We start from the raw sequence: 13,411 nt of genomic DNA, 5'->3' as shown, positions 1-13,411 counted from the left end.
CCACCTCTGTTTCATGCCCCAACTGCTCTCTCCATCCCAGAAGAGCTCACTTCTCCACAGCCTTCTTTCAAGTCGTCAGGGCTAGAAGGGGTTAGGGGTGCGGGGTGGGGGAAGGGCTCATGATTCCCTAAGAGTAAGGTACAAAGGATCTGGAGTTTTTTCATCCTTTCTTTTCAAGCTTGGAATCCTTAAAAAGAGCTACTGTTGAGAAGGAGGGGAGAAAAAAAGATTGTGCTCTCTATTCTTGTTTTCCTGAAGCAGGAGTCTGGGATACGAAGTTCACTGTAGGACTGGATTCCTACGGAGCGGAATAACAATTTCTAGATGGCGGGATCCGGACAGTGAATAAAAACCCATTTAGTGTGAAGTGGATCAAACTTTTGGAAGCTTTTTTGGACCCCAGTTGGAGATCTGTAAGGTTTACCCCAGTAAGCCCTGCCATCGAAGCCTCCAGGAACACACAATGGCTGTTTGTGTGAAGAATGCGGGCTTCTCAGTTTATAAACCCTTCAAAACAATACTTACTGTTTTCTATGGTTGGGTCGTAGGAGTCAACAAATTGGCCTTCAACAAACTGAATCGTCAATGAGGATTTCCCTGTAAGAGAGAGCAAAAGCTCAGTATGTATCGGCATAAAAACGGAACAAAAAATTTAATGCTACTATTTTACCAACCCCCCCCCCCCCCTAACAAGATGAGGAGACGGAGAGTACTCGATCGGAACACACTCCTTTAATTAACTTCTGGGCAATTTCAAAAAGGAAATAAATTTCATGAATTTGCTTTATATGAGAGGAATTTAAGAAATTAAGCTACTACGAATTAAATGCTTTTGTCCCACTGACAAATATTACTGACCAATAAGCGCATTGTATATTCTGTTAAAAGGAAACACAATCCAAATTAGGGCTAAGTGAAGCTAATTTGCTCTGGCATCCCTGAAATGTGGATATCAATTCTAATACAGAAAATAGTAAAACGGGTTTTCTTTGGGCTCTTTCATATATGGCTGTTAGAAATGTAACCAGGTACAGCTTTTTAAGGGGGAACCTGAGAATATGGAACAGCAGTCTTCATTTAAAAAACTCCTTGAAGGCAGAGATCCTGTCTCAAAATTCAGTATCAAAGGCCTCGTGATGTCTGGCACAAAGAAGACAATTAAGAAATGTGGACTTCACAAAATCACTGCTCATCATTGAGCCCGTATGCTAAGAAACCAAGAGCTGGAGCCCTAAGTTCTCACCTCTTTGTTACCTGATTTTCCTACTCAAGGACGGTAGGGACTAGGGCACTCCATACAGACAGCACAAGAACAGTCTGAGAAATGACGGGAGTGGTCCTCCCATATCTCACCCCGGTCCCTTTCTTTTCTTATGCATTCTCAGAGCACAATTTTCAAAGGTGTTATGTTTTTAAAAGAGTTATTTATCTGAGAGAGCGAGAGCGTGTGCGCATGTGTGAGCGAGCACGGGGCGGGGGGTGGAGGGGAAGGGCAGAGACAGGGAGAGAGAGTCTCAAGCAGACTCCCAGCTGAGCGTGGACCCCGACACGGGGCTCGATCTCATGGCTTTGAGATCGTGACCTGAGCTGAGGCTTAACTGCACCACCCAAGGTGCCTCACCATTTTATCTCTAAGTAATTTCTACACCAGAGTGGGGCTTGAATCTACTCCCCAAGATCAAGAGTCGCTCGCTTTTCTGACTGAGCCGGTCGGGCGGCCCCTCAGAGCACAGTGAATTTTAAACACAAGCTCCACACGCTTGCTGCGTCTCACTGAACTGCCAGCTCCCAAGATCTTCAGGATAGGGGCACCTGCGTGGCTCAGTCATTAAGCATCTGCCTTCGGCTCAGGTCACGGTGCCAGGGTCCTGGGATCGAGCCCTCCGTCGGGCTTACTCAGCGGGAAGCCTGTTTCTCCTCCCTCTCCTCCTGCTTGTGTTCCCTCTCTCACTGTGTCTGTCAAATAAATAAAATCTTTAAAAACAACAACGACAACACCACCACCCCAAAAGATCCTCAGGGAGTGAGGTTTGTACCAGGAACCTTCTGCCCCGGGGTTTAGGCTGCGGCTGCCTTCCTCTGGCCCGCGAGAGGGCAGCTGGCAGGTGGCACATTTTCACGACGAAGGCAGGCCCCGCACACGTAGAAATTAATGAATTAATAAGCCGGTTTAAGAGCGGAAGCTGTGGGGAGACAACTAGAAAACCCCTAAGTAGGCAGGCCCGTTTTACTCCTCATGAGCAGTGAAACACACAGTTCGAAGTATTTCTGGAATTATTAAAACCTGAACTTGTTGTCTACAAAGCAGCCTCCGAGAGCTTCTGACAGTTACTCGTCACCTCCCCTCTTAAAATCCTCAGTGCGATTAGAATAAATCCCCGACTCCTAGCCAGGCCCACAACCCCAGGCCCTCTGTGCCCGGGCCCCGCTCTGCCCACGGCCCCAGCGTCTCTGCGGCCACCACTCCTCCGCCCAGACCCTCCCGGGCTCCACTCACATCCCTGTCCCTCTGCCCCGGCCACCTCCGCAGGGCTCCGCACATACGACTCACTTTGTCATTATTCTGGTCTGGGATCAGTCCCTTCCTCAAAGACACCTCCGCTAAGACCACGCGACGGCCGTGCGGCGGCGCGCCCCCCTCCAGGGCATCTGTCACAGCCATCCTGCTTTGTTTCTTTCTAGTGCCTGACGTTATCCCACATTCTCTCCAACTCACTGGCCCACCGAGACCAGTCTGGTGGCCGAAGCACTGCAGACGCTCTCTTCCCAGAACAAATGAATGAAATGAAAACGTACGTGCCCTCAGGGCATGCTCATAAGTTCCAGATACTACCCAAGATCTCAATCCTATATACACACATGCCCAGGAAACACTGTTCAACAGGATAAAGGAAAGGTTCTGTCCTATTTTCTTGGTTGCCTTTCATTGTCCTGCCCGTGCCCTACAGGAGGCAGGGGTCATGCAGGGGCTCACACACTGCGAAAGGATCGTGTTGCAAAGACAGCACGTTACCTAGGCTAGCTCATACACAGCATCTGGCTTCAAATATAGCACAAGTATTTTATGCAAGGAAATAGCAAGGGAAAAACTTCTATTAAGTTGTTAGCAAAACTGAAAAATTCAAAGGAATAAGAAAATTCTTAATTTACACGGAATGCTATGGTTTGAAGCCAAAGAGATTAGACAAAAGAGAAAAGAGACTTGAGGCTTCTGAAGAGAACTTCCAGGCACTCTGGTGCACTTCTGCAGGCTACCGGGGCTCTGCTGGCTTGTAAATGGGCAGAGGGAAGGAAGAAAGCAGGAGGTAATTTTTTCTCGAGATAAATGGGCAAGAGTTAACAAGGGATTAAAACGATTGTTTACACCTTTTCCAAAGTAGAACTGGATTAAAAATAGTGAAAGAGGGGGCGCCTGGGTGGCTCAGTTGGTTGGACGACTGCCTTCGGCTCAGGTCATGATCCCAGAGTCCTGGGATCGAGTCCCACATCGGGCTCCCAGCTCCATGGGGAGTCTGCTTCTCCCTCTGACCTTCTCCTCGCTCATGTTCTCCCTCACTGTCTCTCTCTCAAATAAATAAAATCTTAAAAAAAAAATAGTGAAAGAAAGGAGTTAAGTATGGTGTACTCGGTAAGCCCAAGAGGAGGACAGGACACAATAGCTGTCAAGGACGGGCCTTGCGGCAGGACTCAAGGGATGGGGACAAGAATCTCTGCCCTTGTCACAAAAAACTGAAGAAAGTTACATTAAATAAGATCGCATGAGATTAAGTGCAACAATGGAGTTTTAGATAAAGAAGTGGATGAAGTTTTAAAAATACAATTATTGGTACATATCAAAGAGCTCCTTGTTTGCACCATGAAGGGCAGAAATTTTCTGATAGGCTCAGTTGACATTTGACTTGAAAAACACCAAGAATCCTTCCGGCACAAGCAGACAGCGTGGCCCCACCCAAATCACAAAGCGGGGTGACAGCAAACTCTCGTCTTCACGCATAACTGGGACGCCTGAATTTAAAAGCCTCGTCTTGGGGCACCTGGGTGGCTCAGTGGGTTAAAGCCCCTGCCTTCAGCTCAGGTCATGATCTCAGGGTTCTGGGATCGAGCCCCGCGTCGGGCTCTCTGCTCCGCAGGGAGCCTGCTTTCTCCTCTTGCTCTCTGCCTGCCTCTCTGCCTACTCGTGACCTCTGTCTGTCAAATAAATAAATAAAATCTTTAAAAAAAAAAAAAGCCCCGTCTTTAGGGAGAAAACTGGCTTTTTCAATCAGCTTGGTCCTAGGAGAAAGGGACCATCCATTAGGGGAGGCAGGACTGCGCAGAAGCCTGGGCCTCCCCTGGGTCTCTCCCCTAAGGGGAGATCATTAATTATTTAAATTAAGAAGGGACAGGAAGACTACATTTGCTGACATGACACAGCGGGGTATTTGGCTGTTTCCATTAAAAAGCAGAACTATTAAACAACCAGTGCTGAAATTTTCATATTACTCTTAGTCCACAAATCCCACTGTTCCTCATGTTCCCAGTCCTGGTTCCAACCATTTCTGGCTTTTGGGGATACCATCGTCCTCTAAAGCAGCAGCTTGGCTCTTAGGTCAGGCTTTTGTGCCGTTCACCTGCAGCTGCGAGGGCCACTGTTAGTGCACTGCTCGCGTTAGTGACAAGTGCACCGATGTACCGATGACGAGGGTGCCAAGGATGTTCTGTACTTGATCACAGTTAACAAGCCCCTCCCCCATTATAATCTCACACGTTTACTGTGGCCTTTGCATTCATCAGATTCAGATTCTGGAAGACTAGTTATTTCCTGAAGGTGTTTCATCCTCTCTCTCAGTAGGCTCATAAATTAGTATAACCTGAGGGGATTTCAAATTCCAGATCAACTCTCTGAAGAAATGCTGAAGACAATACAGGAGTGATCTGAAACAAACCGAAAGGCAGCACTTACCCAATGCCTGTTATCACTGCAGAGAGAGGCACGGATCACTCCTTTTAGGCTAACATTACCAAAAAGGCATGGAAACAATATATCCCAGCAGCCCACAAATATTCTTCCGCCAGACTAAAAACCACCTTAACTTTAAAAAAATCCTACAGATCATTTTTAGTAAGTTTCTTCTAAACATCTACCAGGTAAACACAGCATTTACGTATTTCTTGCCAAGGATAATATGGCCAGTAAGTTTGTTCACCTGGTATTTTCACTTCGCAAGACACACCTGCAAGGCTGTTGATCGAACCGCTCACACTCGTGACTGCTGCAAAACAGGCACTGTACAGATAACATTTTAAGAGCTTTCAGATTAATTCTAAACTAGTTGTCATGATTATTTTCTTTGAAGATTTTACTTATTTATTTGACAGAGATCACAAGTAGGCAGAGCAGCATGCAGAGAGAGAGAGAGAGAGGAGGAAGCAGGCTCCCTGCTGAGCAGAGAGCCTAATGTGGGGCTTGATCCCAGGACCCTGAGATCATGACCCGAGCAGAAGGCAGATGCTTAACCCACTGAGCCACCCAGGTGCCCCATGATTATTCTTCTAAAAACCCACACTATTTTCATGTATTACCTCTCCCTCCCCTCCCCCAACCAGCACTCTATGGAACAGCTGACACGTTCCTTGTTCACTGGGACATAATGGGGAGGAGTAGGTTTCAATCTACCAACTAGTCTGTCAAATCATTTGGCGCAAGGGTCCACTGGGAACAGTGTGATGTGGACACAATCCATTCCGAGGACTGCGTTCCTTTTCACCTCAAATTCTCCACATCACCTTACGGGACCCTGCCGTCCACATATATAAGATGGTTTAGCTTCAAAGCGTCACCGGAATTGCCACCGATAATTCCCTCCATGCCAGCTCGTGCGCATACCATGAAACACCGGCCGGTTGCCCCTCCCAGAAGACTCCCCGTCGTTCGCAACCTCCCTCGCACCAATCCCAAGCAGGACGGCACATTCTCCCAGCACCCTTACTTTCTGACTCCTCTCCAGGACATCTCTGGAAGCAACACTGTCAAACCAGGGGCTGTAACCCACCAGGTCATGAAATTAATATACTGAGCCATGATCAGCACGGTTTTTATTTTTTTAAATAAAGATTTTACTTATTTGGGGGCGGGGGGAAGCGCGCATACAGAGGGAGAAGTAGACTCCCCGCTGAGCAGAGAGCCCGATGTGGGGCTCGTGGGGCTCGATCCCAGGGCCCGGAGACCATGACCTGAGTAGAAGGCAGCCGCTTCACTGAGCCGCCCAGACAGCAACACTGTTCTTAAAGAAAGAACACCAGAGCAGACTTCAAATAATCAAGTTATAAGGCGGCAGTCACAAAGGTCAGAAATACACGACTCTCAACGATCATATCCTGACTCTCCAATCTCCACCACCTTTCACTTCCTTGCCCCGAGATAAATCACTGTTCACTACTATCTGGTCTATCCTCCAATTTCCTTTCTCTGGGCTCCTTGAAAACATCCTCTGATCTCAATCTAATCATTTGCCTTTGGGGAGCCTGTTGAGCTCTGCCGCAGACAAACCCTGCAGTCCTGTCGGTTAACAGCTATTCTCAATCTCTGGTCTCTCCAGGCCCCCCCACCCTTCACCCCCACCGTCCCAAGGCTTTAGGAAGCCTCTCCAGAGAGGAGCAGTGAAAATGTGGTTCCACCAGCAGCAGCCCAGGGTGACCTACTACAAATGCAAATCCTCGGGTCCCAACCAAACCCTCTGGGAGTATTAACAAGCTCTACCCCCGCACCGCCCCTTTCCACTGCACCCTAAAACTTAAGAAGCGCTGTCCTCAGGAAACAAAATTCAAATTTAACAGATCACCCTAGGTCACTTTTCTCTTCCAGCCTCCAGGATGTCCCCACAGCCTCTAGTTCCTGCCAGCAGCTCAAGTCCTAAGTATTTAAAGAATTTTTAAGAAGAGCCAGGCACTGGAGCGCAGCTGTGCTTCCGAGGCCGTGCCTAACCTCAGAGATCACCTGCTGTGCCACCTCTTATTCCCGCAAATGCTCTTCTGGTTGCTCTTCTGGCTCCTCGTGTTTTGAAGCCCATTTCTCCCCAGCTCTCCTCTAAATCCTCCCCCTGAAATAGCCGAGAACACATTCATGGTTTCTATTGCTTTACTCCATTCCGTGCGGTTGATGAACGGTGCCTCTGAAACATTTAAATATATCCAAGCCAAGGAGAGAGGCCTGGAACAGACCCTCCCGTGCACCTTGCAAGGGGGCAGGGCCCGGCCCACACCTCGACTTCATGCTTCTGAGCCCAGAGCTGTGAGATGATGAAGGCCTGTCACAGCCTGCCATCTGCGGGGCCCTTCGCTGCCACCCCAGGAGACGAAGACACTTGTTTTGCCTTTCTATTTTAAACAACTTCATGATGATGGAATTCAGATACTATATAATGTAACCACTTAAAGAGCACAATTAACTTTTTAGTATATCAACAGGGCTGTGCCGTCCTCACCACAACCAATTTTGAAACATTTTCATCACTCCAGAAAGGAACCCCATACCTGTCGGCCTTCCCCTCCATTCCCCTGGGCACTCCCCAGCCCCCCGCAACCACTGAGCACCTTTCTGAGTCTGCTATTCAAAATAACTCAAAAGGAACCCAATAAAAGAGGCAAGAAGACTCGAACAGACACCTCACAAAGTTCTAAAAATTACCAACAGGTAAAGGAAAAGTTGCTCCCCTCCCTAGTCACTCACTGGACAATTCAAACAAAACCACCACCATAGCATTAGCACGGCTGAGGTTAAAGCGTTCGAGGATACGGAGCATCAGGGAGGCTGGAACTCTCGTCTGTTGCTGGTGGGAGTGTACAATGGTACAGATCTATTGGGAAACAGTTTGGCAGTTTCCAACAAAATTATACACTTACATACATGTGGCCTGTGCGACACTAGTCCGAGGTATTTACCAAAGACAAATGACTGCGTGTCCACAAAGGGTAAGAAATGGTTTCCACGGGGCACCTGGGTGGCTCAGTTGTTAAGCATCTGCCTTTGGCTCAGGTCATGATCCTGGGGTCTGGGATCGAGCCCTGTGTCGGGCTCCTTGCTCAGCGGGGTGTCTGCTTCTCCCTCTCCCTCTGCCCCTGCTTGTGTTCCCTCTCTTGCTGTGTGTCTCTCTGTCCAATAAAAAAAAAAAAAAAAAAAAATGGTTCTCACAGCTTTGCTCTTAGTAGTTAAATACTGGAAACAAAGATTCACAGGTGACAGGAGAAACAGACCATGGTGTAGCCATACGAGGGACTACTACTCAGCGATTAAAAAGAAACCACTTAGGCATGTGACAACCGGATCAACCTAAAAACTATCACGTTTTTTGAAAGCAGCCAAACAGAGTATTCACTGTATGATTCCATCTATATGAAACGGTACAACAAGGGAAGCCAATCCACAGTGACAGGAAGCAGATTGATGCTTGCCTGGGAGTGGGGGTGGGCTACCAGGGAATGTTCTGGCGTGATAGAAATATTTTGTATTCTGGCGTAATGGTTGCACAGGTGAATAAATCTATCAAAACTCATGTAACTTTACACTTGAAATGCATACTTTATTATATGTAGATTATACATCAATAAAAGTTGATTTAGGAAAGTATAAAAAAGAGGAAGACACTTACTATTTTTCACTAAGCGGAACAGTATGGTGATTAGCTATGTCACCGCAGGCAGTTTTCCTGAGTCTGTTTCCTTGTTTGTAAACTGGAGATAATACCAGTCCCTACCTTCCAGATTGCTGTGAGGTTTCAATGAAAAAAATACGTGTGGAAAAGCTGGTACATCGTAAGTTCTTGCTGAATGTCCCTATTTGTAGTAATACTATTAACTGCTCTTAAGACTAAAATAATCAGCTTGGGAGACAAAGGCATTCAATAATTACAGCTAATAAATTAATCTGTAATCTAAGAAAATGAAAGATACTAACAAGTACTTCAGCTCAAACCTCAAAATAACGTGACAGGGGCACGTGGCTGGCTCGGTTGGTGGAGAGTATGTATGACTCTTGATCTCAGGATTTTGAGTTCGAACCCCAAGCTGGGTGTAGAGATTACTTAAAAAAAAAAAAAAAAAGGCAGGAAGTATAAAAATATCCCACTCGCCAGCAGTGAACTACCAACTGCTCTGTCATCCACTGCTATGTAACAAACCACCCCAAAACTCAGTGGCTAATACGGACAGCCACAGCCACGTCCTCTGTTCTCGAATTCTACAACCGAGGCGGGGCTCAGCTGGGCCCTCTGCTGGTCTGGCAGTCATCCCCTCCCTGGTGGCACTGGGGGGGTAGCGAGCCTCAGCTGGGCTGGCTGGGCCTTCCATCGCCCACACGTCCTCCTCGCCTAGCACGCCCACGTGTTCCTTGTAGCTCCACAGAACACAAAAGCAGAAGCTGCTGATCTCTGAAGGAGTAAGGCCTGGCACCGGCCCACTGTCATCTCTGTGGCATTCTGTGGATTCAAGAGTGTCATAGGGACACGGCGTGAATTCCAGGAAGGTCTTTGGGAACCACCAAGAGGAAGGACATCGACAGAGCAACCCAGTCTGCAAACAGCAGAAGGTGCAGTTATAAAGGGAAAGCAACCTGAACAGATCGTCAGAGAAAAGGCTAGAATAACAATGAACTGTATGAAGGTTCACCAATGTGTTCTCTACACGAAACGCAATGCCAATTAGATGCTTACTCAAGAACCGCACCCACTTCAGGGAAAGATGAGTGGTTCTGTTAACGGCAGGCTGTTGCTTTATTGAGGGGGTGAGGGGACAGGCATATACATCAGGGTCACCAAGGAAGCCTCCTGTAAAAAATACATTGACCTCACCATTCTAATTTAATAAGGTGGCGCATGAAGAATCCTTGTATGTTCCGTGTTAGCCATGATCTTGATACGTGAACCCATCCCTACAACATCTCCATCAGAGTCAGATGAAGGCATGTAATGCAGAGAATCCAAAATTCAATTGCTCACCAGGACCTATGAGCCAGATACCGTTTTAAGAGTTTGTACATTTTCCTATGAATTATCTCATTTGTTCCTATGAGTTAACCAGAGCTGACATCATCTCATTCTTTCTCACACCCCCTTCCTGACTTTTAAAAATAGATGCTAGGTGAGAAAAAAATGAAGGTGTAATTATTATTACAACAAACATAAGACAGAATGACCGAGCAAAGCTGGTTCATAGTTATTCCTCATTCAAATACTTCCCGGGTGCCCACTACTGTCAAGCATGATCTACCAAACGTACGCCACGGAGAATACAAGAGGTAAGTTTATAATAAAACATAAAGATTTGAGTTACATAAATGGAAGAATTTTATTAACTGTCAGAGTTATTAAACTAAAAGAAAAACAAAATTCTGCCAAGAAAGGCTATGAAACTATCTCCCTGAAGAGTTTTAAAACAGGAGATCCACTTCCCTGGGATGATTCAAAGACACAGCCGAGCCGGAAGGCAGGGACAGACATGATAAACTGCAGGAAATTCAGTGTTCAGCAACAATGAAGAAAGAATTTTGCTACACATGTGGCCAAAAGTGGAGAGAAGCCCCAGGTCCAGGGAGGAAAAGGGCTAGGGAAAAAGCTAATGAGATAAATTCTCAAATTACAACACAATCTTTAATTTATTAAAAAGCACATAGTTTAAGACTCATCAAAATGAGTAATAAGAAATCAGGAAAATGAAAAGAGATAGTTATCAGCACAAATGGTTACTTATAAAAATTATTTCTTCAAAAGTTCTTTAAGACTCTACAATGACCCATTTATGACCACCAATTCCCTTCTCCCTACTTCCGTGCTGTCCCACGGTGGGGAGCCAGTGGGCAGTGGACACTTGAAACGTGGCTGGTCCTGAGACGCATCATACATAATGTAGAACATATAAGATATCAAAGCTTTAAAAAAAAAAAAAAAAAAAAAGATATCAAAGCTTTGCATTAAAAAAAGTGACAATATAAAAAATAGTCAACATACACTGAAATAATATTTTGGACTTACTGGGCTAAATTAAACATATACTTAAATTATTTCAACTATTCCTTCTTATTGCTTTATGTGGTTATTGGAAAATTTTAAATTCCCTAGATGCCTTGCATTGTATTTCTGATGGACAGTGCCACTCTACGCCATGGTTTTAAGGGTTCAGGGAACATCCTACTTGTATAGACTTAGCTGCCTACCAAAAAGACTTCCACAGTTTAAGAAATGGAAGCTATGTCCATTTTGTGTGTAGTCCAATACTTTAGGATAATAGTCATCCAGAAACATGGCTGGATTAAGAAAACAATTTCTTTTATAAAAACACACTTCACATATTTTGGTAGCAATTATGTACAATGAAAAAGTCTAGGGACGCCTGGGTGGCTCAGTGGGTTAAGCCTCTGCCTTCGGCTCAGGTCATGATCCTAGGGTCCTGGGATCGAGCCCTGCATCGGGCTCTCTGCTCAGCAGGGAGCCTGCTTCCCTTCCTCTTTCTGCCTGCCTCTCTGCCTACTTGTGATCTCTCTCTGTCAAATAAATAAATAAAATATTAAAAAAAAAAAGAAAGAAAAAAACAAAAGTCTAGAGGTACCTGGGTGGCTTAGTCAGTTAAGAGTCTCTCTCTCTCTTTTTTAAAAGATTTTATTTATTTATTTGACAGACAGAGATCACAAGTAGGCAGAGGCAAGCAGAGAGAGGAGGAAGCAGGCTCTCCGCCGAGCAGAGAGCCCGATGCAGGGCTCAATCCCAGAACCCTGAGATCACGACCTGAGCCGAAGGCAGAGGCGTAACGGACTGAGCCACCCAGGTACCCCAAGAGTCTGACTCTTGATCTAGGCTCAGGTCTTGACCTCAGGATCATGAGTTCAAGCCCTGCCTTGGGCTCCACAATGGGTGTGAAGCCTACTTAAGAAAAAACCCAGAAAAATAGGAAAGAAGTAGTCTAGAGATGAAGCCCGATTCCCTGTCTCCCCAAAGCAAGGAACGTCCTTGGAGACAGACACGAGTCCTTAGCACCCCTGCCTGGCGGAGCGAGCAGGGTCAGTGCGCAGGGTCCCACGGGTCTTGCGACCTCCTGTTTCCAAGGCAGCAGGGAGACAACGCCGCAGCAGGAAGGTATGTCTGGGCACAGCCACAGGTGACACGACCACCCAGGGGCAGCACACCCTCCGGCAGCCAAAATGCAGGCACAGCCACCTACTCTAGGACCATGGGAACTGTGTGGGTCGCTGCTAGGCCCTCTACAGCCAGAAAGCAAGGTGAGTGGGTAGATCTAGCAGGTACACAAATGAATGTGGTCCCCCCCCCAAATCCCGGTGTACCCCTTCTCCCTTTAGCCCAGGGCACAGTTGTTCACTCAGGGCCTCATGCGAACGACCTGTAAGTTTTCCTTAACATCTCGTCTTGGCGACTCCCCCCTTGTCACTTCTCAGCTCCACCTCAGCGTCCTGCCCATACTGCACCTGTGTCTGACACCTTGGCCCATGAACTTCAGTACGCGGCTGGTCCTGGCACTTCCGTTCCCTGACTGCCGCCAGAGGGACGGGTCTCCTTGAGGATACACACCAGGAAGATCAGCAAACTACAACCCAGGATCTACAAGTGGTTTTTACGTTTTCAACTGGCTGAAAAAAAAATCAGTAATATTTCACGATGTACAAATTGGATGAAACTCAAATGTCAGTGTCTGTAAATACGGTTGCACGGCACACGGCCACACTCACTGATGTACTGTCTACAGCGCTTGCTTGCTCCGAGGGGAGGCGGCAGCAGATGGACTCCAGGACAACATGGGTGCGAACTGTGCAGGTCCACGGATATGCAGGTTTTCCGATAAATGACACTGCAGCACTATACATGTATTTCCTCTTCCTTGTGCTCTTCCCAGTGACGTTTTCTTTTCTCTAGATCACTTTACTGCAACAGTACAGTATATAATACATAATTTACAATTTCTGTACAGAAGTTTGTCCATCCTGGTGTAGACGATCATCTTATCTGTTGCTTAAAACCCATCCGTGACTTTCCTCCATTTCTAGGGCAAAGTCTAAAACTTGCACAATAAGGCCCTCTAGGCTGTTCTTGGTAGGCAGCGGGCACACGGATAACCCCTCCCTGCCCAATCACATCCTATTCCTCGAGCCTCGGTCACCATTCCCAGGTCCAGCCACACTGAGCCGAAATCCACTCATCCTTGGCATATGCTGCTCCTTTGGACGGTAAGGCTCTGTCCTTCCTACCCCACTGATCCCGCACCTCTGCCTGGCTAACTCCAGCTCTCATGACAGTTCTTTAGGGACCTTTCTCCACCCCTGTGCAGGATTTCTCCCCTGGAGGATTTCTCTCGAAGCATTTAGCCCAATCATCTGGGTAGCAGCCCAAAGAGAGTGCTGGCTCTGGACTAGGGCTGAAATTCAGATCCTGGC

The 13,411-nt window shown here is 46.8% G+C and overlaps 1 protein-coding gene across 1 annotated transcript in view; it reads right to left on the bottom strand.

The window, feature by feature from the left end:
* Nucleotides 1-13,411, bottom strand: part of RHEB (Ras homolog, mTORC1 binding) — a 44,059-nt gene that overhangs the window by 19,528 nt on the left and 11,120 nt on the right. The window contains exon 2 of the mRNA XM_082693492.1: nt 526-597. Coding sequence (XP_082549618.1) covers nt 526-597 — 72 coding nt within the window. The remainder of the gene's footprint in view (nt 1-525; nt 598-13,411) is intronic.

Source organism: Mustela nivalis (genome assembly GCF_964662115.1).
Source record: "Mustela nivalis genome assembly, chromosome: 12".
In the NCBI taxonomy this organism is placed as follows: Eukaryota; Metazoa; Chordata; class Mammalia; order Carnivora; family Mustelidae; genus Mustela; species Mustela nivalis.
The sequence above is the reverse complement of the archived record's forward strand: the minus strand, read 5'-3'. Positions and strand labels throughout refer to the sequence as shown.